At 37.5% G+C, this 26124-nt stretch overlaps 5 protein-coding genes across 18 annotated transcripts; 1 reads left to right on the forward strand and 4 right to left on the reverse strand.

The window, feature by feature from the left end:
- Window positions 1-32: 32 nt before the first annotated feature.
- Window positions 33-5882, reverse strand: LOC125245965 (LYR motif-containing protein 5A). Of its 8 annotated transcripts, XM_048156763.1 has the most exons (13): window positions 5563-5882; window positions 5355-5487; window positions 4811-4907; window positions 4578-4714; window positions 4420-4499; window positions 3403-3537; window positions 3192-3287; window positions 2646-2795; window positions 2402-2557; window positions 1551-1585; window positions 876-1409; window positions 548-613; window positions 33-365 (listed from the first exon to the last, which is right to left on the reverse strand). In XM_048156763.1, exons 2-11 carry the CDS (start codon window positions 5431-5433, stop codon window positions 1352-1354), a joined length of 1023 nt encoding a protein of 340 aa, XP_048012720.1. In that variant the 5' UTR covers window positions 5434-5487; window positions 5563-5882; the 3' UTR covers window positions 33-365; window positions 548-613; window positions 876-1351. The 8 variants fall into 8 exon arrangements, with proteins under 8 accessions (XP_048012720.1, XP_048012721.1, XP_048012724.1 ...); XM_048156764.1 differs by lacking the exon at window positions 5563-5882 and having other exon boundaries at window positions 5355-5556; XM_048156767.1 differs by lacking the exons at window positions 1551-1585; window positions 2402-2557; window positions 2646-2795; ... (5 more) ...; window positions 5355-5487; window positions 5563-5882 and having other exon boundaries at window positions 876-1023.
- A 330-nt stretch (window positions 5883-6212) lies between these two features.
- Window positions 6213-8995, reverse strand: pex26 (peroxisomal biogenesis factor 26). The gene is made up of 5 exons (XM_048155365.1): window positions 8589-8995; window positions 7363-7509; window positions 6933-7255; window positions 6640-6786; window positions 6213-6548 (listed from the first exon to the last, which is right to left on the reverse strand). The coding sequence occupies exons 1-5, from the start codon at window positions 8792-8794 to the stop codon at window positions 6445-6447; spliced, it is 927 nt and encodes a 308-aa protein (XP_048011322.1). The 5' UTR covers window positions 8795-8995; the 3' UTR covers window positions 6213-6444.
- Window positions 8996-9668: 673 nt separating this feature from the next.
- Window positions 9669-12219, reverse strand: rhno1 (RAD9-HUS1-RAD1 interacting nuclear orphan 1). The gene is made up of 4 exons (XM_048155366.1): window positions 12029-12219; window positions 11566-11761; window positions 10648-11484; window positions 9669-10035 (listed from the first exon to the last, which is right to left on the reverse strand). Exons 2-3 carry the CDS (start codon window positions 11743-11745, stop codon window positions 10813-10815), a joined length of 852 nt encoding a protein of 283 aa, XP_048011323.1. The 5' UTR covers window positions 11746-11761; window positions 12029-12219; the 3' UTR covers window positions 9669-10035; window positions 10648-10812.
- A 467-nt stretch (window positions 12220-12686) lies between these two features.
- Window positions 12687-18982, forward strand: foxm1 (forkhead box M1). Of its 7 annotated transcripts, none has more exons than XM_048155362.1 (9): window positions 12687-12876; window positions 13589-14001; window positions 14084-14226; window positions 15666-15848; window positions 15934-16062; window positions 16187-16231; window positions 16493-16550; window positions 16638-16822; window positions 17280-18982. In XM_048155362.1, the coding sequence occupies exons 2-9, from the start codon at window positions 13626-13628 to the stop codon at window positions 18069-18071; spliced, it is 1911 nt and encodes a 636-aa protein (XP_048011319.1). In that variant the 5' UTR covers window positions 12687-12876; window positions 13589-13625; the 3' UTR covers window positions 18072-18982. The 7 variants fall into 7 exon arrangements, with proteins under 7 accessions (XP_048011319.1, XP_048011318.1, XP_048011320.1 ...); XM_048155361.1 differs by having other exon boundaries at window positions 13593-14001; XM_048155363.1 differs by lacking the exon at window positions 12687-12876 and adding an exon at window positions 13209-13318.
- si:ch73-352p4.8 (cystine/glutamate transporter) lies at window positions 18815-25837 on the reverse strand. Its single transcript, XM_048155364.1, has 13 exons — window positions 25369-25837; window positions 24018-24282; window positions 23769-23895; window positions 23573-23688; window positions 23347-23472; window positions 21938-22037; window positions 21812-21856; window positions 21588-21711; window positions 21388-21491; window positions 21191-21287; window positions 20893-21042; window positions 20633-20810; window positions 18815-20504 (listed from the first exon to the last, which is right to left on the reverse strand). The coding sequence occupies exons 2-13, from the start codon at window positions 24259-24261 to the stop codon at window positions 20440-20442; spliced, it is 1476 nt and encodes a 491-aa protein (XP_048011321.1). The 5' UTR covers window positions 24262-24282; window positions 25369-25837; the 3' UTR covers window positions 18815-20439.
- Window positions 25838-26124: the final 287 nt, after the last annotated feature.

A 26124-nucleotide genomic window follows, 5' to 3' on the forward strand; every position in this document is an offset into this window, starting at 1 on the left:
ATGTAACAAAGACGTTGTAGTAGTAGTAGTAGTAGTAGTAAAAATAAACGTTTATGTCCAAATCAGTTATAGTGCAACACATCAGATACAGATATTCAAAAACTTCTGAGACATATATATAGTCTGGCACTTGTGACAGAAAACATTGTTGATTAATGCTCTGGTTCGTAATAGCGTTTCTTCATTGCTCTGTATTTCCTGAGGAAGTAAAGCGCCTCGAGTTCTTTGATCACAAAATCTCCACGGTCAATCAGCTTTTGGATTTTCTCAGGATCTGTGACATCTTTGTTCTTCATGAAAGCGGCTTTCAGACGCTCCCTGAAGTAAGCAGTGCCTTTTGGATATTCCCGTCCAAGATACAAAAGCTGCAGTAAAGAAAGCAATGGATAGTCACTATTACAGTTTTACACATCTTTATTTTGTGATTCTACTGCCATGCAATGTTATGTCTAATAAAGGATGACAAAGTACCACTGAACAATATTTCATATGAAAAGATAAGATGTTATAAGAAAGCCAAAGGAAACTGTCAGAAGATGATACTTACATTTTTGTACAATCTGATCACCTCTCCTCTCAGTGGATTAGTCATTTTAACCTCTCTCTCTTGATACTGAGATAGAGAAGAAAAAAAAACTAAAACAGACAAGAACAAACAATAATACACCTCAATATATTGTATCCAGTAGCATGCAACACACAGTTACACACAAGAATGTAGACTTAAATTCCCCTTGCAGTCTATGCATTTATATTTTACGGTTATGGTTATACATTAACACGGTAGCAAATGCAGACGTACTGAGGGGAAAACGTAATGTTCAGTTGAGTAAGGTTTTCTGTAAGAAATGGGCTTTATTTCAGTGTTTGCTCACCTACAAGATCATGACAGAGGTGTTTACCAGGACGTGCAGGGGAAATGCCATGACATGGATGCTTTTCAAAATAAGTCTGAAAGCGCGATGGCTTCTCAAAATAAAAGCCAGGTTGCAGTTTTCAAAATAAAAGTCTTTTAACTTTCAGCGCAGTTTATCTTTTATTCCATATTTTTAAATCTACAGCAATAACTTGAGATCACAGGCAACATTATTATAAAACAGTCATTTTATTAAATATCAATAAACTCCACAAAATAATCACTGCCAAAATACCTTAGTCCTATCTTTGTCCTTTATAAACCACAATCAACATGAAAATATACTGATTTACATTCTTACATTCAACACCTCTCTTCATACTTATACACCAAATATAAACAGACTTTGGTCCTATTCTTGGAATATTCTCTGCATTAAACCATATAGTGTCCTGCTAAAAAAGTAAAACATGAGGACTGCAGTGTTCCCAACTGTTATCCAGATGAATTCCTGCTCTTCTTCCTGTACAGAAGCAAGTAGGCCGTGCTGCTTCTAAAACAGTATACAAAAAATTATAATAAAAAACTGGAAGATGTTGCAAAGTGAATAAAGTAATCATTATTTAGCAGGTCTGTGTTTGTTTGTGTGTTGTTCTCTTTTTAAAGTGTCTGTGAAAAGATGAGTAAGAATTACCCTTTATATGTGTACTGCACGTCCGCCCATGTGGCCTGAGACAAATGAATAAAAATAATTACCACATCAAATTACATATCAGTCTCAAATCTTAAAGGGTTAGTTCACCCAAAAATGAAAATTATGTCATTAATGACTCTCCCTCATGTCGTTCCAAACCCGTAAGACCTCCGTTCATCTTCGGAACACAGTTTAAGATATTTTAGATTTAGTCCAAGAGCTTTCTGTCCCTCCATTGAAAATGTATGTACAGTATACTGTCCATGTCCAGAAAGGTAATAAAAACATCATCAAAGTAGTCCATGTGACATCAGTGGGTTAGTTAGAATTTTTTGAAGCATCGAAAATACATTTTGGTCCAAAAATAACAAAAACTACGACTTTATTCAGCATTGTCTTCTCTTCCGGGTCTGTTGTCAATCCGCATTCATGACTCCGCAGTGACGCTGCTGACGTGTTATCTGGTGCGCCCGAGCTTCGTTTACAGTCTGAGGGAGACGCACGCTGTATTCAAGCTATTCTACATTGTTTGTATTTTGGTATTGCTATATTTTTATATATACCAGATAACACGTCAGCAGCATCTTACGTCAGCAGCGTCACTGCGGAGTCGTGAATGCGGATTGACAATAGACCCGGAAGAGAAGACAATGCTGAATAAAGTAATACATTTTTGGACCAAAATGTATTTTTGATGCTTCAGATGATGAACGGAGGTCTTACGGGTTTGGAACGACATGAGGGTCGAACGACAGAGTCATTAATGGCATAATTTTCATTTTTGGGTGAACTAACCCTTTAATATTATCTATTTCAGATTATTCTGTTTCTAGTCAGTCTCTATCTCTTACGGGTTGCACGTAGTTGTCATCAGCATAGTACCAGGCCTGGTCCTGAAATGGCCTGATGTAAGCAGTGTAGTGACCAAACATAGTAACAGATCCTTTATGAACTATTACTGCATAGAGACTGTAATGCTCATCAGACCTGGGGGAATCATTCGTAACCTAAAACAATCATACAACAATTCAAGCATATATTATTATATTATTATTATTATGACTTTTATTATTGCAAAATATATACTACACGTGCATTTTCGGATTGTCCTGTAGCAAAAACATCTGTGTTAAAAGTTTCAGGGAAGGTGACTTTGCTGTAGAGTTTCCTGGTGAAGCCACAATCGTTTCTGAATCTTTTCAAGTGGACACACAGAATCGGAGGCAATGAGACAAGTTTCAGTTCCTACATGAAAAAAAAAAAATTCAAACAAAATTAACTCAAAAGAGTCATGCATATCATGTGCTAAAATCGAGTTAAAATCTTACCTGAATTTGCCATATTACCACATAAAAACAGTAACTATAAAATCAAAATTTACATTTCTTATGTTTTTATGGAATATTGCAGCATTTATTAATGATTCATGCACATCATTATTTTTAAATTCATGTGCCCTCATAATCTTTAATCAAAATAAATTTTCCTGTTTGAGAAGCCATTTGACTCGGATAGAAGTCATAATAGATAAGAAAAGACTATCGCAACTTCCATTTCCTGCTGACTTAAAACATTTCTAAACTAAATATTATATTGTTTGATAATGGCAAAAAAAAAAAAAAGCACACTAAAAGCACACACATGAGTGGATGGCTGCTTTTTTTCACACTGGTCACAGTACCACTCCTCACCGTCCACCAGGTTTTGAAGCTGGAAAAAGGAGTTGATGCAGCTCTCCTGAAGAACATAAGGAGAAACTTTGTGTAATTTACTCAAGGTCATTTACATTACAATGTATATTACTGATGTACTGACTATCAAAACATAATTGATGAATGTTTAACTTATTTACCAGGGTGTTTCCCCCTTCACAGATTGCCAAAGGAAGGCTGAAAAGAGAGTTGGGCATTCGCTGAATGGATGCGCAATGTGAACACGTCACCTGTGTCTCTACCTTTATCTCATAGAGACTGCGGATTTCCTGAGCCTGAAAAAGTGAAGACTTTAATTGAATATTCTCATTCACACAGTTCACACTTAAAGGGTTAGTTCACCCAAAAATGAAATTTCTGTCATTAATTACTCACCCTCATGTCGTACCAAACCCGTAAGACCTTCATTCATCTTCGGAACACAAATGAAGATATTTGGGGGGTTTTTATCCTCCATTGAAAGCAATGAAATTACTACATTCAATGTCCAAAGACATTGTTAAAATAGTCAGCGTGGCTACAGTGGTTCAACCTTAATGTTATGAAGCGACGAGAATACTTTTTGTGTGCAAAAAAACAAAACAAAAATAACAACTTTATTAAACAAAATTCATCTGTCCCCTGTCATTATGCTACACTATTTACGTTGCAGCACTTCCAGGTTTTACGTCCGAACGGCGGCTCAGTATTGGCCGACGCCTGTTCATGTGAGCAGCACAAGGCATGTGTATGATGCAGATGCAGGAGCGAGCCAATAATGAGCCGGCGTTCGGATGTAAACATGGAAATGCAGCACTGCGCCAACTGTGTAACAGACTGACAGGGAAGAGGAAAAATAGTTATTTTTGTTTTGTTTTTGCGCACAAAAAGTATTTTTGTCACTTCATAACATTAAGGTTGAACCACTGTAGCCACGTTGACTATTTTAACAATGTACTTTTCTGGACACTGAATTTTATTGCTTTCAATGGAGGATAAAAAAACGGTAGACAACTCGGATTCCATCAAAATATCTTAATTTGTGTTCCGAAGATGAACGAAGGTCTTACAGGTGTGGAACGATATGAGGGTGAGTAATTAATGACAGAAATTTCATTTTTGGGTGAAGTAACCCCTTAACAAAACCTGTACACATCTATTTTTTACTACAAACCCACCAAGCAACGATCAGGCATCTGCTTCTGCATGAGATTGAGGATAAGGTGGAATGTTTCATCCGCATCCTGTTGAGTGTATCCTACAGCACAATGACAGAATACACTCAGAATGACACCATTTTCATAAGTATACAATTTAAGGGTGATATGATGCATACGGCGGATGGTGTGACGGTAGAGGCTGTTCAGGAAGTCTCTGTGCGGAGAAGGATGTGATCCATCCCTCATGGCTAGCAGGGTGTTCTTCAAATGCAGTGGGATGTTACTCTGTTCGATCCTATCTGATGGATTCCATCTTTAAACGACAGGCATTAAAAAGAAAATATTTAGCATGTGTTATTATTGGTAGTTTGCAAGTGTGCAGCATATTCAACTGATAATAGAGCTTTACTTGTTCAGTATGTCCAGTAGTTCAGTGGTGGCTTTGAAGGACTGAAGCAAAGCATTAATACAACAAGATAGACTGTCGTTGAAAAGGCCTCTCACTTCTGAAACATTAGATCATAGATAATTTTGTTAGTTACAGCATTCGTTTCAGCATTTACATCAAAAATATGGTTCAGGAAACTGAATTACAGTAGTTCTTAGAACAGCTAATGCAGCGTTTAGGGCCGTTCACACAGAACATTAGCTACCTTTTCATTGTTTTTCAATGTAAACACGCGCTAGACAGACGTCTTTAACCTTTGTGCTGGCATCTTTTGCAGATTCTTGTGCATTAAAACGCAATCAACTTTAAAACAAAACAAAAAGAAGAATAAAATGTTCTCTCGTGTTTTTAACAGCAAAAAAAAAGCCTTCTGTGTGAACCGGCCCTTTGTTTGCTATTATGTGTGAATTAAAAGTAAATGAAATTCAAATCTTTTTTTATTGTAGCTTAATTATGTTTTAATTCAAATCTGTGCTGTTATAGATGCAAGTCTTTGCTGATTTACCATACTCCCTGGAATAGTTCCATGATGTGGATCGGCTGTATCGTCCATAATGTGCCATTTTACTCCAGAAGTCTCCCATTCACAGACACACAATACAGCCGCAAAAGCTCCTCAGTGCTGTGTGTATGGAAACCTGATTTTTGACACAGTTAGCGTTAAACTGCGCATTACTTTATTGAAAACTGAACTAAGCTTAAGCAGTATTTACCTTCCTCAAGATACGTCAGCTCCCGGTTCACAGTCAGTTTCACAGAGTTTCAGTCAGACATAAACAAAAACGGCTGATTTTACTTTCAGTTTCAATTCACGCGTCGGTTTCGTCACAGATACGAAACTCATACGCGGTTTACAATAAATGATTAGGTAACATTTTAAAACAAATTTTGGTAACACACTTTACAACAAGTTCCAATTAGTTAATGTTAGTTAACTAACAATGAGCTCTAAACATATGTTACAGTATTTATTCATTTTGTTTACGCTAGTTAATAAAAAAACAATTATTTCATGTTAGCTCAGGTACATTAAATAATATTAACAGATGCAACTTTTATATTGAAATTAATCTTAAATTAATTTTTTCATAGCTAGTTCATGTTAATGTAGTTAAATAATATATGGTAAAGTTATTATTATCATTATTATCAACAAACATTTAATCACTAATACATTTTAATTTGAATACACATTTTAGACATAGACTATTTATTTTTAATGTACATAAACCTTTGATACTTAATTGAATAAAAGAACACTTTAAAATAAAACATGTAATTATTTCAAGTCTCATCTGTGACTATTCACTACAATTGCATACTGCATCTGCAGCACAAGCAGAGATGCACATGAACTCATACATTCACATATACAATTTATTATATAATACAATTTTCTTCTGCATGAAATATTACTTTACAGGATCCCATCCATTAAAAACAGGCTATCAGTACTATCTTTGATATAATTCAATGATTTATCTATAATATAACTATATTCACCAACAATTGATGTCCATAGCAAACACAGGATCTATGAAGTATTACAATTTTGGACAGCACTAATTTTCTCACAGTTCAATTCCAGTAAAACTCTAACTTCTGTTGCTGGCTCTGTAATAAGGTCCAAACATGGTGTTCCACGTCTGCTGAAGGAGTCCGTGCAGGCGGAGCAGCCATGGGAAAGCTGAAGGAAGAGCTGAGAGCAGAGAATTATTACAGAACATGCTATAGTCAATCATTATCAGAGTAATTATTAAGAATGCACTGCATAAAGAAGGGCCTCTTACCTGGGTCCATACGGACGAGAAGAAGATACAGCAGCATTAACGCCAGAAAAACTCTGCGCAGAGAGATGGATCTAATTCTCACACTGGCTACTGAGAGACCTCTGTATAACAGCCTCATTATAGAAGTTAGCCGCTGGGTTGATCTATCTGTCGATAACACAATGTTGAATCCATTATTTGCTACAATATTCTATAATCAAAATGAGTTACATAGTTTGAATCTACACATATTGCACATAATTTGTTAAATATAGAGCATTTTGACTCCAAACAAATAAATAAAAGAAAGTCACCTTTTTTCGAAGCACTAGTTGTTGCCACCCCTTCTACAGATTCAGGATTTGAATTGGACGATGCTGCATTTTTCTCATTCTGAATATCTACTAAACTACGGGCTGCTTGTCTCTGTTCATCACTGAATGCCACCCGACCCACATCGCTCTCCAGCATTTCCAGAGCTTCCGTCATGTGACCCATCGGCACCAGTATGTGGAGAAAATACAGCTCAGCCACTGTGCTGAACCCTGACTGGCTCATGTTACCAAAGCAGTGCAGCCAATCACAGACCGCATCCTTCATCACAGCCCGTTCACCCACTTTCACATAGAGTAGAATGCTGTGAAACACATTTCATCTACATTAGGTGTGATGTAGTGGCGCTTCACCCACATTCAAACTGCTATTTAATGTTATTTGTGAGATTAAATGGCAGATTCTTCTCACCACATTTGAATAATCTTGGCAGGAATTTTCTCTGTTTCTCCATACTGCTGCAAAACCCATGACAGAACTCCACGCCACTGATTGAGCTCAGCCAGTGCCTGAATCCCCACTATAGTCAAAGCTGCTTTCAGTTCTGCATACTTGAAGCTGTGGGGACAAGATTTAGTATGAGATTTTTAGATGGTAAAAGCCATGTAATATTACATGTAATATGGATTATGTAATAAGATTCCAAAGTTCCAAAATTAAGTACTTGCAATTAGATCATATTACATTTTAAAATACTCTAATCAGACTACAGTTATTTTTTATTGATTACATAATTACATGTTATTCTCACAATGGCAGTATATTATTCATAATTCACTGATTCTCCCCATTACTTCTTTTTTATCCTTTAAAAACTGCTTGCAACATATCAAATCAACTCCTGACAAATACATTAATTATTATTTGAATGATCACTCAGTGAGTTTTTTTTTTAACCATGTATTACTGTCTTCTCTCTTTCAAACACTTTAAAATGTACAAATTCACATTTCATATTTACATGAAATGCAGGGATCTCCAACTTTTTGTCAGCTGAACCTCTTATATAGCTAACCTAATATATTCACATGAAGTACCCCCTGATATTTTAAAATAATAAGTTAGGTCAATAATAAAATTAAGTCAATAGTGCTGTCAAACGATTACTCGCATCCAAAATAAAAGTTTATATTTAAATAATATATGTGTGTATGGTGTATATTTATTATGTATATATAAATACACACATGCGTGTATATATTTAACAAAAAAATATATATATAAAATTTTAATATATATATTATATATTATATATATTTGCTGCATTTTTCATATGTGTGTGTATTTATATATATACATAATAAATATACACAGTACACATACATATTTTTTAGTAACTGTTTTATTTTGCTACCTGCATTTCCCTCACAAATCCCAGTCGAGGAAACCCTGATGCAATGTAATATTTTCAATACTTTTGTTTATAAAGAATAGAATATATTTTCTTGCTATTTTGCATTTTTATATCAGTATGGTAGGCTAAATGATTATGCTATTCAAATCAATGTGATAAACAAGTTGTAAAAATGTAGTCTACAAAATGTAATCTAAAATGGATTGCGTTACTAACTACAATTTTTGTCATGTAATTTGAAATCAGACTACAATTTGTGAGTAATTTACCCAGCACTGCTCACCAGTTTTCCTCCTGTTCTGCAGAAGGTCCCAAACTCTCAAGTCCTTTCTCGCACGTGTCCAGAGCGGCCTGAAAGTCTTTCTTTACCATTAAATATTCAACTGCAGCGTCCACCCGAGCGGCAAATGGACAGGCGGGTGGGCTGATCAGCCGAACCGAGGCCGAACCACGACCGCCCGCCAGAGACACGGACGAACTGCTCCTCATAACGGACTGCTATTGAGCTTTTAGTGCATTACAGACTTTATGTCGAAATAAGAAATGATCTGGAATAATTTAAATCTAAATTCTCAATGTCATTAATTCGTTTAAACACTACACGTGGATCATGTCCATTCTGTAAACAAAAACAGTATCACAGCACCACTTCCGCAATCGACGACTAGGAAAATGCCCGTCAAATTAAAAGTTCACTACTGAAAAGTTAAAAGTCGATAAAAACAAAACAAAAAACTAATAATAATATTTAAAAAATTACATGAAAATCCATCTATCTATCTTTTAATTAAAGGGGTCATGACTTTTTTAAAATTATTTTAATATGTTTCTTGAGGTTCACTTATGTTAAAAAATAAAGATTTTTGCACGCACACACACAACATATACCTGCAGAAAAACCATTATTGTCAACCTTCATTCTGACCCTCTGTCTGAAATTATTCATTTTTAATGGCCGACTCCTTCACAGCTTGTCATTAAACGACCACCGTTATGATTGGCTAACGTCATTGATAGGAAACAGTATCAACACATTCACTATTGCACTTGAGTGTTTTGAAAATGTTCTTTCATTCTTCCATTTGTCTTGGTGTCGACAAACTCAAGTACGTGGAGCATGTCAAAAATTGAACGCACATCTGTATATGACGCTCACATACAGTGTAAACAAGTGTCTGCCATTAAGCAACTGAATGCCAGTAGGCAGGGCCTATAGTGCGATTATGTGTAACTATTCGTCAACATCTTGCTCCGGAGGCAAGATGTATTTGACGTCATAGATCCCATAATATCAAAACGAGCCATTTTTTGGAGCTTGATTATATAAATGCTTTGTTTATAATGAAGAGAACATTTCAAGCTATTAAACTTACAGGATGATTTAATGGTACAAAGACTTCTTAAATGTCAGAAGTTTTCTCATGTCATGACCCCTTTTAATTTCAAAACTGTGAAATGTCACAAATGGAAGTATGGGAATTATGTAGTAACCAATTTTTTTTACATTTTATATAATATTTTAGAGTTCATATTATGATATTTGTTATATAATTTATAAATAAATTGTAGACTTTCTCTTTTAACAAAAAAAATTTATAATAAAACATTTTCTTTCACACACAAATGTATACAAATGCCATTTGGAAAATAAATTTAAGTACATAACTCACTGATATCCAACAGAATACAAAAGTGCTTCCATAATAAGGCTGGGGATGTCAAAACTACATCTTTAAAGGGATAGTTCACCCAAAAATGAAAATTTGATGTTTATCTGCTTACCCCCAGCGCATCCAAGATGTAGGTGACTTTGTTTCTTCAGTAGAACACAAATGATGATTTTTAACTGCAACTGCTGCCGTCTGTCAGTGGTATAATGCAAGTCAGCGGGAACTTGGACTATAAGAGTAAATGACACTCGTGATGACACATTGATGTCTTAAGACACGAAACGATCGGTTTGTGCGAGAAACCGAACAGTATATATATCGCGATCAGACCTGACGAATCGAGTGATGAATGCCGTTGGACATAGTGGTGTATTAGAGTTAAAAAATGATATAAATACTGTTCGGTTTCTCGCACAAACCGATCGTTTCGTGTCTTAAGACATCAATGTGTCGTCACGAGCCGCAGGGTTTAATTTGGACTTGTCTAAGCAAGTTTTATTTACTGTTATTGTAGAAGTTCCCATCCACTAGCATTATTTGACTGACAGACAGCAGCGGTTGGAGTTAAAAATCATAATTTGTGTTCTACTGAAGAAACAAAGACACCTACATCTTGGATGCTCTGGGGGTAAGCAGATAAACATCAAATTTTCATTTTTGGGTGAACTATCCCTTTAATTCTTAATTTCCAAAGTGTTCATATATTAAATTATCTCCGTCGTAAGTCACGATTTCCTAAATCTTTTCAACTCAGTATTGACTACAATACAAATGTTTTTTTACTGTTTCAATTAACTTTTTACTGTTTCAATTAACTTTTTACTGTTTTGATTAAGTCTATATCCACTCATTGGCAACTTCTGCATCCGTCAGAAGAAGCTGACCTCTTTCAATCAATAATTTCATCAGTCCTTTCCTTCGTCTCCATGTTACCCTCAGCCCATAGTCTTTCTCAGGCGTGTCCTTCACCAGGATGCTTGTGTTCTCGGTTCGTGGAGGAGTTTTTGCCTGGTTTGGGGAGAAAAGGAGATGTTGAACACTGGCTGGAGAATTGCTGGAACAATGTGGCATTTCTGGCGTCTCTACATTTGGTGGTTCTGGAACTGTGCTTGTGTTGGGGGTGTGAATGGAATCTTTATTCATTCCATTTCCATTTTTGCGGAATTTCTTTGAAATGTCTGTACGACTGGAGGTAGCAGATGTAACATGTGCAGCAATCTTCCTCTCTACCCCTTTTCGAGCAACCCGAGTTCTTCTTGAGGTTTCTTGAAGCTCCTTGCGATGATTGTCCGAAGAAACGTGCCTATCATTCTTCGTCCATGAACTACGAAGGTTTTTACGCAGGTTTTCACAGCCTGTGGTTGCTCCAAAAGATAAGGGAGTATATTTGCAGACCCTTGTTTTTCTTGTCTGAGGTAAACCCAAAACTGACATTTTCGTAGCTGCCTGGTTTGCTCTCTTCCCTCGACTAACTGTTGTGGTCTCAATTGAATTAAACTGTGGAGACACCTATAAACAAAGAATATGCATCAGTTTATAAAACATCTTCACTCACAATATAAAAGTAAGAGTTGCAAAGCATAAACATACCCAAGAGGTACATGGTGCACTACTTTGCCGTTGTTTTTCTGATATAAATGACCTGGGATGAATGGCACTCCGTAGTTGTGGTCCATACTCATGCTTTGGTCCATTGATGGGCGCCTCTACAAACAACAGCTGAGACTTGTGCGGGTTCAACAGTCTCTTCTTATGTGAAGTGCGTGGCATTAGAAGTCATGATATGCTGAATGAAAACAAGATCACATTAGGCAGAGAATTACTACTACTACTGTTTTGACAGTGTAATGCAATGTCATGGAGGCAGAAACATTTTATTTTGTAAGACAGATACTGACTAATGACACATTTAGGGGCATTAAAAGCCTTAATACTCATGCAAAACGTCTTATCTAATCTCGTTAGCATTTTATCATATGTTTTATGCACTGTCTCTCGACATATAGCCTAGTAAACAGTGGTGAAAGTGAATGAAACCTTAGCCGATACTCACGCATCGCTTTGTATTTCTTCTTATTCGCATTGTATTTTTTCTTTGGACCATGTAATTTGACAAAGAGATTGATAAACCGTCTGCGTGTGATTTGTGGGAAAGTTCATCCCCCATTCACTCAGTCCTGTCCCTCCAACAGAGCTAGCAACGGATTGAATGCTAGTTAGCCTAATAATGGAGTACCACAAGAGGCGGGTCTTAGTGGCCCGGGCGTTGTTTTGATTGGTAGAGAGATTGTATCAGTCCAAATAATATTTATTATATTTTAACTAAATATTCATTGTGTTGTTGTTTTTTTTATTATTATTTCCATTATTATTTTTTATCAGTGCGTAAAATATTGACGAAATATTGATACTATATTGACCAAAAATAAATCAGACTACATAAACTGTGTTACTTTTCTCAGCGCATTTCTCAACGGACCAATCACACATTTGCGATGATCGAATTACGCTTCTTCTTTTTTTTTTTTAAATTGTTGTAGCAGGTTTCCATCTTAGAAATGTTATAGAAATTTATAAAAATGTTAAACGTTACCATAGGTAAACATTAGAGAATTTGTATTTCGGAGCCGCCGATCGCCCCCTAAAGGAATATAACTTACTGCACCCCAGAAAACAGCAACACTCGACACTCGACGGCTCCGCCCGTGCGTATTCTCTATTGGGCAAAGCGTGATCACGTGACAGCGCTCTACCGCTCTGCGCCAAAATTCAAAATCTCACCAAATCCGCACAAGAGTCTCCGGAGTCTTTCATTTACCCCCATCAAAATACATTTTATTACTCAACACTGCCAGATTAACTCGAATAAACCACCGTCTGCACGGCTGAGATGATATGAAGGTTTGATCCGCTTCGTATTATTTGATATGTGTCTTATTTTTAATGAATTAAACAGTAGGTGTACAGTAGGCTAGTAGTTGGGTAGATAAGTCACTAGGCCGCATGTCAGATAATAAAGGAAGATCGTTTATTCTTTATTAATCAAGTGTATTAATTATATATATTCCTTTTAAGACAATAACGATTTTTAATGTGTTTTAAAACGACGATCAAAACTAATAGGAATAAATAATAAAATAAAAGCAAATTATTTTACAGATCTGCATTGCACAAAAACTTTTGTTATTAAATGATCTGTCATCATCATCATCATCATAACAACAATACAGTACAGCAGATTGAAAGTAATCAGTTTGTAACGGTATTTTATATTCTAGAACTAAATTCGTCATTTAAGAGTCGTTGGACAAAAAAGTCGTTTTATCAACAGACTATCTTATCGGTACATTTGGACTTGATCTTGAAATATATATATGATACTTATATAGATTTTATATGCACACATTTATTTTGACACTTAATCTGCTTTTGATTCAAGATTGATTAATATTTTGTTGTTTGTATTAATCGTTGTTTGTTCTTTGTTGATTAATCATCGCGCAGCTGTTGCGAAGCTTTCACATTTTTTTGTAGTCGAGTATTTCCTACATACACTGTATTTTGGATGAAAAACTTATTATATATTATGTGTTTTTGTGTTTTATGTTGTTAGACAGACATCAGACAGGCCCATTTGCTGTGAGCAAACAATGAGAGAGAGCCCGAGGAGACCCATCATCCTGAAGAGGAGGAAGCTGCCATTTCAGAAGAGTGAATCTGATGTAGGGTGTGATGAGGCGGACGGGCCGCGTTCCCAGACCACCCCGACCCCGACCCCGTCCACCGCCCGCTGCTTCCCCGATGGCATCCGTGTCATGGACCACCCCACCATGCCGGACACACAGGTGGTGGTGATACCGAAAGCAGCTGATCTGCAGAGTGTCATCAGCGCCCTGACGGCCAAAGGGAAGGAGTGCGGCCCTCAGGGCCGAAACAAGTTCATCCTGCTCAGTGGCAGCACCAGTTTGGAGGAAAGCAAAACCCTTGGGTGTTTTTCTACAGAACCTGGGGCTGATCTTGGGAAAGGTGAGGGACGTGGCTAAGAGTTATTGATGTTGTGAGTAATGTAAGATGACTGTTTTTCTGAAATGTTTTTCACCCATGACAGTAGTGAAAAAGGAGAGTGAGTGCTACCCGCTTGATGACAGTCTGACGAACATCCAGTGGCTGGGAAAAATGAGCTCTGATGGACTCGGACCGGAGTCGAACCAAAAATGCCCCAGCAAGGACAATCCAAGTGACTGTAATCAGGTACACAACATTAGTTAGTTTTGGCATGAAATGAAAATCTGTTTTCTAAATGCATGTTATCTTATTGTGAATAATTAATCCATGCATATTTTCTATTTTTTAAAATGTATCACATTTTAAAAATGTTTTATCAAAGTACGTTTTGAATAAACAATTTTAAAGGGTTAGTTCACCCAAAAATGAAAATACTGTCATTAATTAGTCACCGTCATGTCGTTCCAAACCCGTAAGACCTTTGTTCATCTTCTGAACACAAATGAAGATATTTTTGATGAAATCTGAGAGCTTTCTGTCCCTCCACTGACAGCCTACAGAACCATCTCTTTCAAGCCCCAGAAAGGTATTAAAGACATCATTAAAATAATTCATGTGACTCCAGTGGTTTAACCTCAAGTTTTGCGAGGGAAAAAAAAAAAAAAAACTTTATTTACAAAATATTTATGTCTGCTCTGGCGTCAACACACATGCGTCATGGTGCTCTCGTAAATGCGTGTTGGACAGAATTAATGACAGAATGTTCATTTTTGGGTGAACTAACCCTTTAACGTTTAATCAAAATGTCATAAGTAGACCTTCCAGTGAAAACGATTTCTGCAGGACTTCTCCAATCATTTAGTCCACTTAAACCTCGCCCCTGCAAGCTCATTTTTGGGTGCCAAGCCCACATCTCAAAATCCAGTCAATAACCGATGCATTGAACCAAGTCCCACCCCTAAATTTTTTTTATTTTGATTATCCATTACACTTGGATGTATGCCACAATACAGAAGAAAATATCTGTTGCTACTTCCATTTATTTATTTTTTTTCTATATTTTGTAGCGATTTAACAGTATATTGTGTCATGATATATCACAGTACAAAAATGTATCAATATGTATCAAGTATAGTTTACCCAAAATTAATGTTTAGACAGATTTAATTTGGCATCAAATATGGTAATGGTGCATCTATTATGGTAAACCCAGAATGTCACACATTTTAGCTTCCATGTTTAATAATTATTATTAATAAATAAAAAAATATAATGCATCATTTAATAAAATGCAATATTTAAAACTTTTTAAATGTATTAAGTCAGGGACAGAATGCAGGTATATGTGTGTGACATGATTCTGTATTTTTAGCTAAGCAGAATCATGAATATTTCTATTCTGGTGTCACCATTGCCCTGGGCTATTCAAGTCCATTCCTGACATAATACCAAATTTAGCTTAAATGAACTGTTTTCACTTTTTGTTAACTGTTTACCATATGTGTTAGAAGTAATAACTAAAAAAAAGTTCCACTTTAACTCTATATTGGCTTTGTTCAAAGTATTGTGAGATTAGTGTCGTGTATCGAATGAATCTTGACATCAGATTGTTACAGATTGTATTGTTACACCCCTAATATTTTTTTTTAAATGACGTTGTATAAAATTGTTTATTTCCTCTTCAGCAGCCCAAAGGTCCAGAAAAGGAGAAGGACCCTCAGTCTGAGAGACCTCCGTATTCCTACATGGCAATGATCCAGTTTGCTATCAACAGCAAGAATAACAGACACATGACCCTGAAGGAAATTTACAATTGGATCGAAGACCATTTTCCGTACTTCCGAAATGTTGCAAAACCCGGATGGAAGGTAGCGTGTAAAGTGAATACATTTTTAGTTTTCACAAATCTCTAATGTACGATTTCTGAGTGATTTGTTTAAATTTTTTTATTAGAATTCCATACGTCATAATCTCTCACTGCATGACATGTTTGTCCGTGAGACGTCTCCTGATGGCAAGATCTCCTACTGGACGATTCGACCGGAAGCAAACCGCTGTCTGACTTTGGACCAGGTCTACAAGGTGTGTCTTAATACAAATCACGCTCCCGCTTCATTATATCCCATTCACTTACAGTGCTGCTTTGTCCATATGCGATTTCATGCTTCAAATGTGGTCATCTCTCATTTCCTGGCTCATCCCACAGCCTTTGGTTGACCCAGTGACCCCCACTTGCCCTCAGATCACACAAGTAAGATCCACCTTCCTACTCTAATTCATCCTCTCACTGGCAGATCGACAGGGACCAGCCTTTCTACTTCTACAGGAATCAGTTATTTTATTTCAGGGAGATTCAGACAGACAGAAGGAAGCATGTTCAGCTCGAGATCATCGCTTGTTTTGTTCCTTTAATCATCTATGAGTCCTCAGAAAGGCAGACAGGATTGACGCCGTAGTTATTTTGAATGTCACGTTTTGTACAAATGTAAACAAAGCCTCTTTCTTCCTGTAGCAACAGAAGAGAGGTCCTCCGGAGGTGAAGAAAGCAATACCCGCCGCAGGTGGTACAGGTGAGTGTTGGGCTGGTTGAGAGAGATGAAGGTCTCAGGGCGCATGAGTCTGTTTTCTTATGGTCGTTTATCTCTGCTCACCCTCAGAGAGGAAGATGAAGCCTCTTCTGCCTCGGACTGACTCATACCTGGTTCCCATCCAGCTTCCTCTGGGTCAGTCACTCTTCCTGCCCTCCTCCAGTCCCATGTCTCTTGCCACTCCTCCACACACTCAAAGCTCTTCCACTCCCAGCTCTAGCAGTGTGAACAAGAGGGTCCGGATTGCTCCTAAGGTAAAACATAAATGTTCATGTGTGTTTGAGAGAGAGAGAGAGATTTGTGGTAGGATCTATCTACTTTGAAACAATTTTCTTTCAGAAATTGGTATTAAATTTCTCAAATAAACAGCAAGTAACACATTGAATTAAATGGGAAATTTTAAAATGAACATGTACTACTAAAATAGTATTTTCTTATAAAACATATCTTTGTTGTATTTACAACTTTGAAAAATAATTTATACTATATATAGGGTGAATTCAGGGTGATTGGTACACTTTTTGCCATTGATATATATTTATTTATTTATATATATACACTAGGGCTGCACAATAAATCACAATTAACATGAAATCGCACTTACAATGATTTGGCTTAGTGCGATTATGAAATCGCAAAATTTCTGAAAGCACTGCGAGTTTGAGTCGCTTATTACATTAAGCATTGTTTAACGCTTGTGTATCATGAAAGGTCTCGCAGAATGACGTGAGCTCGGTGATGCTGTGTAATCCCGCCTCTCAGGAGATAAAGGAGGAGCCCGTGTGTGTGTCTCTGACTCCTGAGGCGTCCGAAGCCCCGCCCCCCAAAACCAGACGACGAGAAAACAGCAGCTCTCGCCGCAAACAACGCCTGGTCCTGCCAGCCACCGAGGAACCCGTCTTGCTCTACCCCGACAGCACTCTTTTTGACTCGGGCGTGGTCTCCGACGTCTCCACCTTCCAAGACACTCGGGAGGCGGAGCCTGATCCGGAGCCCCTGCCCAACTGTAAACCGGACTTGGACAGCCCGAACAGAGAATACACTTTTAAAACGCCCATCAAGGGCAGCCACCCTTCCTCATCTACTCCCAGCAAACCACCCACAGTGCTGGAGCCCTGGAGGATCACTCCCGTCGGGAAGGGAGGCGTACTGGACTTCAGCCCCATCCGAACGCCCAGCGGGCCACAGCTCACCCCACAACGGCACGAACACACGCCTTTCAGTTTCAACAGCACACCCTTCAAGGAGCTGCCGCTTTTCAACTCCCCCCGAGAGCTTCTCACCTGTGCACGATCCTCCCCGAGACGCTCCACTCCGGCCTGCTCAAGAGAGCTGCTGCAGGTGGGCGCCGCCAACCGCTCTCTCACCGAAGGGCTCGTCCTGGACACCTTAAATGACAGCTTGAGTAAAATTCTAGTGGATATCAGCTTCTCCGGCCTGGAGGATGATGATCTCGGCATGGGGAACATCAGCTGGTCCCAGTTTATCCCGGAGCTGAAGTGACTTCTGACTCCCTTTATCTGAGCTGCTCAACTTCCTTCACTGCCTTTTGATTCTTATTGATCTATTCTATTTTTATAAGTACTTTCTTAATTTCTCTGCTGACATGTCGCTTTTTCACTGCCTTTTACTGTATGTGTTTGTGTTTTGGATGCGTAGGCCTTTATTTGCTTTATTCGCGAGCAAAACTGTTAGTAACGAATGTACTTAGAAATAATTAATTTGCACAAGTTGTAATATATAAATGTGGGTGTGTGAGAGAGTGTGTGTGTATTATAAGTAAGCGGACATACAGATTTAACAGATTAATTCATTTACACTACCCAACTTTACAGTGTTTCTTTGTTTTGGAATGATTTCGAACACCTTGGTATAGCCAGACAGACTGATGGTAAAAATGGATTTGGAAAATGGAAGAGATTTTTTTGGGGGGATGTAAAATAAAACTGTATGCAAAACCTCACATTCATTCTCTTAGAATGAAGGGTTGTTAGTTAATTGCAGATGGCCGTGTAAGTGTTGCACTTTTTTACTGTTTTAGAATTTACCAGTCGATCAGCTGGAGTATCAAGCCGTTTATAACATCCCATAATGTGTGTTCTCATGGTTACAAGCATGTCGGAATAGTGACTCATCTCTGCTGCTGCTTTTCTACATTCATGTATTTTTGCTATTAAGAACAATTTCAGACACTTGTGTTCTGGGTGTTGGATATGACCAAGATGCACATTCAAAGAGACTTGTGGTGTATTCCAAAGCGTTTATTGTTCATTTACATGTAGAGCGATTAGTGAGCGTGCACAGAGTTCATATGCTTAGAAGACTACCATCAAATGTAGCTGTTAATGTCACATTATATTGTATTCCTCCAGTGTAAAAAAAAAAAAAAATCATCATAAAAATATACAAAACTACACAGTTGACAGAGTTAGTGTGTTAAAATGTCTGAACATATATGAGCATTATACTTTAGAATATAGTATTTCATTTCTAATAGTACATTCATGCACAGACATTTGAAAATCTCACTGTCAGTACCAAGTGCCTTTGAAGATTTCAAAGCCATGTATTAATCAGCTTTCACATTTCTCAGTGTACCTTTTGGTAACATAAAAAGATGTCCCATTCATATCCTCTGCCATTGAAAAAAACATAATAGGACATGTTTTGTGATTCTTTTGAAGCCTGTATTGAAATGTTAAAGTTGTTGTCTACCGGGCTTTTCACTGATCTATGAAAACATGCTTTGACCAGAAACTCCAATTGTCATTTCTAACAAAGCGTACAATTTGGTTTATCTTCCTGTTGTACTTATTTCTTCAGAATAAAGGGATATATTAAAAATGCTTTAAATGGGAATTAGAAAAATCCAGGGCATTTTTGACTCTGACTTTAATAAAAACTAAAATTGTACTGAAGAAATTGTGAGTGGTGCTTGACCGAACTGATAGGGTGCCAAGATGTTGCTAAAGATGAAGGTTCTTTATTGGCATCAATGGTTTCATGAACAACCTTTAACAGACATGAAGCCTTTACATTTTACAAAAGGTTATTTATAGTGTAAAAATTGACTTTTTATTAATAAAATTCTTCAAACTAAGAAAATAGTAGTTCTTTTAAAGGGTTATTTCACCTAAAAATGAGATTCTGTCATTGTTTACTCACCCTCATGTCGGTCCTAACACTTAAGAGTCCACGCAACTACCACTTTGAAGCTTCAAAAACTTATACAAAATAAAGAGATTGTAAAACTAATCCATATGAGTTGAGTGGTTTAGTACAAATTTTCTGACGAGGCTCCATCTCTTTAAATGATGAACAGATTTAATTTAGGCTTTTATTCACATAAACATTCATCAACTCACACATCAGTTGTGGTAAACAGAAGCTCAAGCATGTTTGCTTGACATGCGAGAACCAATGAGGTTCATTCTCGATTTAAAGCCTAATAAAGCGATCAAGTCTCTTCAGAAAATTTTGAACTAAACTGCTCGATTCTTATAGATTAGTTTTACGATCTTTATCTGAACTTTTTGAAGCAATAAAATGGTAGTGACATGAACTGTCAATGGAGGGACAGATCTTCATTAAAATATCTTAATTTGTGTTTCGAACGACATTAGAGTGAGTGATGACAATTTTTTTCATTTTTGGGTGAACTAACCCTTTAAGAACTGATCACTTGATCTACACAAAATGGTTCTTCTATGGCATCACTGCGAAAACCCCTATTGAAACCTTTGTTTTTAAGAGTGTAGGGTGGTTAGGGGTTGGTTCAAATGAGCAATAGTAATAGCAAGCCCCACTAAAATGTAAAACTTTGACACCACATCTGTTAGCATGAATTTATCTGGTGTTTGGTGATGCTCCATCAGTAGGTCTGAACTTCCTGCTGAGCCACTTCCAGTAGAATCTGCAGCTGTTGACTGAAATAATCTGCACACAATGAAGTTTAGGTCAGTGATTGGAGCCATGACTGATCCCTGGAATAATACTGTAGAATCATTTCTACTTCTATTGCAATGAATGTTTAGCTTATGGATTCAATGCTTTGCATGACTTACAGAAGGCTTTTTTCCAGCGTTCAGGTATGTATGACTTCTTGACTGTCAGGTAATACACAGGTATTCCTGAGATCGTGAGGGCACAGCTGCCCCCCGTGTTCCAGGGGTCCGAATACAAGGACAGGCCCACGATGAAAAAACACACTATGGTAAAGACCACTGGAACTGCTATAGGAACCTGAACACAGTCACAGCAATGTTTAATCAATTCAATGACAAATTCCTACTAATATATTAAGTAATAAGCCATATAAATGGACCTTGAATGGTCTGGGATGTTCTGGAAATCTGTAGCGGTGGATGATCATTCCCAAGGTTGCCAAGGCAATGAAGAGCCAACGGGAGAACGACGCAAAGTTGATCAGTTGAAAGATCTCTCCTCTCGCCAGCATGATGATCACCAGAGGATACTGCAAACATCAGGAAAACTAACCCTTCAAGAACTGTTCACAGAAATATTTGGGGAACCAAAAAGGGTTCTTCTATGGCGTTGCTGTGAGAAACCCCTTTTGGAACCTTTATTTTTGAAAGTGAACACAGCACTGGATGTGACTGTACCAGAAAAAGCACAGCTGGCAGTGGTGTTTTTCTGTGAATATGGATCATGGAGAAGATAGCCGGAAAGTGACCCTCTCTGGCTCCCACGAACAACATCCTGCAGAAACAGAGTTACAAAATCTTAAATTTTAACTTTTCAAAGTCAAAGCTATTACAAATATAAAACTTCTTTGCCTTCAGGTTTCTGTGGTCCTTACCTGGGTGAACCAAAAAAACCTCCATTAAGAGCTCCAAGACATGAAAGAGCGACTAATATTGGTATTGCTGGAGCAACACCCTGCAGAGCCCGACCTGCAAACGTCTGCAATGCATTTAGGACAGCACAATCAGGACATTTACTCTCCAAACTAGATTTTGAAATAATCATCTCCAAAGTCTGCGGTCCACCACTACTAACCACTGCCACGGCATCCGACATCAGTAACTCATCTGCGGTCATCATTGTGTAGTAAGCCACATTGACCAGCACGTAAAACACGGTAACGGTCACCATGGAGAAAATGATGGCCAATGGAAGGGTTCTAACAAGAATATATGAGAAAGAAATCTTAATTGTCTTTATATATTTATAAAAACATTCTGTCAAGTTAACAATTTGGCAATGCAAGAAGTTCTGAATACCTGTTGGGGTTAATTACCTCTTCGGTTATGAAATTTAAATAAAACCTGTAAGCAAAAACACCTTTACATTATTTTTTTAAATCCCTTCCTTTTGATTTTTAGATATTTGGAACTGATAATACCCACCATCCACCATATGCATAAAGACCTGAATAAAAGGCCAAAGGAAGTTTGGTCAGAGATAAAGAATCAGAGTCAAAGGCATTCTGGAAATTTTCAGTTTTCCCTGAAACATAAAAAAAAAAAAGAGTCAGTTTCCTTCCTCTCTTCTCATAATGCATTTGGGTCTGTTTTGACCCATAAGAGATACATAAAAAATTCTTTAAAAACACATAGTTTGTTGTATGGGAACTAAACATTGGAAATGTGTTAGTTAAAGGTGGTATAGAGGATGTTTTCGTCGACTGAGTTTTTGAAATGAGCGTTTGAAATGATACACATTTTACGACTAGCTAAATCATTCTGACTGTGCTTAACATACAGCGATAGTTTCCTGCTCCTGAAGCAGATTTATATACTTTCACATGGAATTTGAACACCGACTGTAATCGCAGACTGAACGCAACTGGCTCTGACTGGACGCGTTTGAGCGCGATCAGTCATAAGTATCACTTTACATTCATAATCGGCCTTACAATCGTTAAGCCGCGCACACACTTAGTGGATTCATTATGTCGGACTCACCTCATAATCTGCAGTTGTTACTCCTGTCTCCTGACAAAAACATTGCATGCGGCGCATGTAGTGTGGAAAGTTACTAGAGCGCGCAGCCGCGCGTCTCTCACAAGGAACGTCATGGCAGTGATTGACAAGCCAGAGGGCCAATCGTTTACGCAATGATCGCGTAAACGATTGGCTGATGTTTTTAAGGCCCTACCTCGAGCACAGATGATGTATATTAATAATATTCCTTTCAGTGCACCTAATAAATAGTCTTTTATCAGTTAGTAAAGACAGTTTCAAGTAATATTGCAAAAATGTATAAAACAAAACATCCTCTTTACCACCTTTAAGACTATCAAAATACCAGGCTTATAATTATTACTGTACCTAAATCCATAGAATTTTTATTTTTTTTTTGTAAACGTTAACTGAAATTGTAAAAAATGTAAACTTATTTTATTTCAGCTTGTTGCAAGTTTAATTTGATCCACTAAAAAACTAGAACTGAAATAAAAAATCATTTTCATTTAAAAATCCATTTAGAATTTACAAAAAAAAAGTGTCAGTTTTTTTTGTGTGTGTGTGTGTGTGTGTGTGTTCGGATCCGTTTTGACCCGGATAAGGATTTATGCATGATGTTATGCAGACTTTTTTGATCTATAAGTAATTAACTTAGTCCCTTTCCCATTTCTCACACACACTTTAAGACTGATTTTGTTAATAATTGTGAATATGCATGCCTATTGAAAATTTGAAAAAAAATTTCATCTGAAAGTGAATGAATTGATGTAGTAAAATGAATAGATTTTGTTTGAAAACATTTCAATATCTAAATACTGTAATATATTGATACAACAGCCTGTGATTCTTACCATTGGCCAGAGCCATGATGCCCGGGATGATAATCAGAATCAGAGCAAACATCTTGATGAAGGTTAGCGAGACCTGCGTACGAGCTGCCATAGACACACTCCAGCAGTTCACTGCCACCACAAATGCTATAGGAAGAATCATTTACAGTTTTACAACATAATTTGTAACGTTTTGACAGTTTTACTTAACTAAACTTTAAGTAATCCACTCCCGATCACCACTCACTGACTCCCAGCATGCTGACGATTTTGACCAGAGCTGTCGGAGCGACACACGGCAAGAAAAACGGCTCCACTACATAGCGTCCAAAAGCCAGAGACACATAGGAGGCCACTGCAGGTCTGAAATGACATTTTAAATGAACTTTAACAATTCGCTGAACACAATGAAACACAAACACTGTAAGCGCACACACACACACCTGATGAATATGAACTCAGTCCACAGTCGCAGGAAGGCAGGCAGGGGCCCCAGAGTCTCCAACAGGTAGGTGTAATGGCCCCCTGATTTAGTAAAGCTTGTGCCCAGCTCAGCATAGCACAGAGCACCTGACGAGAACATGCAATATTTCAAAACTGCTTTGAACTTATCAATGGGAGAGCTAAAAGTCAAAATAGTATACACAGGCAGTCAAAAAAAGTAGTGTATAAGCACAGAAGACGTTCCTCACCAAATGTGGAGAGGACGCCACACAAAGCCCAAACCAGCAGGGACAATCCCACACTGCCCGAATTCATCAATACGCCTTTGGGGGCGACGAAGATGCCGCTGCCCACCACAGTGCCAATGATGAAGGAAATGGATGGCAGCAGGCCTATCCTCCTCCTGAGATGAACTGCATCATCCTTCATGGTTTTTTTGCTACCTTCATCTGACACATTATCAGTGGCGGGAGCTCTTTTAGAGACCCCCATCTCTTAGTGGCCAATTCAGATCTTCACAAAGAGTGTACACACATCATTTGCACAAATACCAAAAGTGAAGCTTTAAATCACAGTAAACAAACAACAAGTGTTACAATTTATTTCAATGGTCCACTTTAGACATTCTGCTAACTATAAGTAACTTTGCATATCAACTAACTAAGGGGTCAATTTGACCCGTTTTGATTTTTGAGTTGTTTTTTTCTTGAAATTTTGTGACTTTTTCTCATTTAGTGTCATGAACATGCATGCAAAATTTCAACACACTGATGTGTTTTGACATATACACTCAAAATTACTATTACATTTGTGATATTCGTGGGTCAGTTTGATTCGCATAATGTTCTAAGGCAACTGTACAGACCCCAAATAATATAATTTCTTGGATATATTTTGTTATTTTAGTTTTTTAACTACCATATGAAGCTAAAAAGGGAGCTTTTCTCCACTTATTTCAATACAGAAAAATAGTTTGTTAGCCACATATGGTAAAAAATTATCTATCAATTATTTATTGTATCTGAAATAAAATTAAACCATGTTGTTTTTCTTGACATTTTGTAATTTTTTCTCATTTAGAGTCATGATCATGCATGAAAAGTTTCAACACACTTATGTGTTGTGAAATGTGCATACAGAAATTTTATACAATCTTGCTGTTTGTGGGTCAATTTTTGGGGAATTGTATTGAATCCACTTAGGGTCAATTTGACCTGGACCATACAGACTGTGACCAGAAATCGAACAGTGCATGAGGGTTAAAGTATTAGTAGACTGTAGTTGACTGTTAGTTGTTAGAGTTTGGGTTAGTAAAATAAGTTGTCATGTACTTGCAAAGTTACTTAGAATTTATGTTGGGGATCACCACAATAAAGTTATTAAGCAGACAGACTACTAATACTCTATATGAGAATCAGTTGACATGTAGTTGCAAATTTATTTTGTCTAAAGTTGACCATCAAAATGATGTGTTAGCACAACAAGAAACATTTGCAGATTTTCAGAGTGATACTAATCTGCTAAAGACACTGGTAAATATTTCAAATACAAATGCATTTATGTAAAATGTGAGACCTATCAATCATTTTTTCTACTCACCAGTCAGAATCAGAGGTAATGAATAGCTAAGAAGTAAGACCAGTGTATTTTTCTCATTTGCTCTCTATGCCGCTTGTTTTGCACCTCTTTTCATGTAGAGTAACCCTGGAAACTGACCATCCAGTTCCGAGCTCAGGCAAGAAACAAAGCCAGCAGTCTTCCCCAGATTCATCAACACGAGTAATTAAAGCCTTTTAGATGGGAAAAAGCCATGTGCCATTGTGCTCCGTATGTACAGTGTGTGCACAGCGGGACGCAGGAATCTAACATGAGGACCTCCTCTTCTTGTTGAAGCAGCTGCAAAGTTCACAATTCTTGTCAACATCAACATAAAAAACAAACAAAAAATGATTACAGTGAATGCACAAAGTATCCAAGAGCTGATTTTGTTAAGTCTACCAAACAGATTACAGAAAGTCCTTTCAGAGCATGCTATAGAGTCTTAGTTTGTGTGTGTGAGGGGTCAGTATTCACTGAGGGGGAGCTTAACAGTAAACTGTTATTTGGCCAGGCGCCACCAATTTTCCCTCTCCTGGTTCTGTGTCTGGCTGTCTGCTTCATTCCGTCAGACATCGGACATGTGTGTTAAACCATGAAGGGCCTCTCTGTTCTTTTGTACATGTGGCAATGGGCATCATCCTAATAAGAGACAGACATAAACAGTGCAGAGGCATTTGAGAAGCTGTTCCCCAATGCTGAAATGGAAACAAAGTTACAACATCTGCAGCAACATGTTTGCACAGCTGATAATGAACT

Source organism: Megalobrama amblycephala, linkage group LG14, assembly GCF_018812025.1.
Source record: "Megalobrama amblycephala isolate DHTTF-2021 linkage group LG14, ASM1881202v1, whole genome shotgun sequence".
Lineage (NCBI taxonomy): Eukaryota > Metazoa > Chordata > Actinopteri > Cypriniformes > Xenocyprididae > Megalobrama > Megalobrama amblycephala.

What these genes read in the sequence shown, in the direction of transcription:
- LOC125245965 (XM_048156763.1), bottom strand. Translation starts at nt 5,433, where the DNA reads ATGGGAGACTTCTGGAGTAAAATGGCACATTATGGACGATACAGCCGA. An exon ending in CTACTGGACATACTGAACAA is followed by an intron (nt 4,715 to 4,810) that starts GTAAAGCTCTAT and finishes TGTCGTTTAAAG; the next exon opens with ATGGAATCCATCAGATAGGA. An exon ending in CTACCGTCACACCATCCGCC is followed by an intron (nt 4,500 to 4,577) that starts GTATGCATCATA and finishes ATTGTGCTGTAG; the next exon opens with GATACACTCAACAGGATGCG.
- pex26 (XM_048155365.1), bottom strand. Translation starts at nt 8,794, where the DNA reads ATGAGGAGCAGTTCGTCCGTGTCTCTGGCGGGCGGTCGTGGTTCGGCC. An exon ending in GCCAAGATTATTCAAATGTG is followed by an intron (nt 7,256 to 7,362) that starts GTGAGAAGAATC and finishes TGTGTTTCACAG; the next exon opens with CATTCTACTCTATGTGAAAG. An exon ending in AACTAGTGCTTCGAAAAAAG is followed by an intron (nt 6,787 to 6,932) that starts GTGACTTTCTTT and finishes TGTTATCGACAG; the next exon opens with ATAGATCAACCCAGCGGCTA.
- rhno1 (XM_048155366.1), bottom strand. Translation starts at nt 11,745, where the DNA reads ATGCCACGCACTTCACATAAGAAGAGACTGTTGAACCCGCACAAGTCT. An exon ending in GTGCACCATGTACCTCTTGG is followed by an intron (nt 11,485 to 11,565) that starts GTATGTTTATGC and finishes CTTTGTTTATAG; the next exon opens with GTGTCTCCACAGTTTAATTC.
- foxm1 (XM_048155361.1), top strand. An exon ending in ATCCAAGTGACTGTAATCAG is followed by an intron (nt 14,227 to 15,665) that starts GTACACAACATT and finishes TTTCCTCTTCAG; the next exon opens with CAGCCCAAAGGTCCAGAAAA. An exon ending in CTTTGGACCAGGTCTACAAG is followed by an intron (nt 16,063 to 16,186) that starts GTGTGTCTTAAT and finishes CTCATCCCACAG; the next exon opens with CCTTTGGTTGACCCAGTGAC.
- si:ch73-352p4.8 (XM_048155364.1), bottom strand. Translation starts at nt 24,261, where the DNA reads ATGGGGGTCTCTAAAAGAGCTCCCGCCACTGATAATGTGTCAGATGAA. An exon ending in CATCATGGCTCTGGCCAATG is followed by an intron (nt 22,038 to 23,346) that starts GTAAGAATCACA and finishes TTTATGTTTCAG; the next exon opens with GGAAAACTGAAAATTTCCAG. An exon ending in GAGGTAATTAACCCCAACAG is followed by an intron (nt 21,712 to 21,811) that starts GTATTCAGAACT and finishes TATTCTTGTTAG; the next exon opens with AACCCTTCCATTGGCCATCA.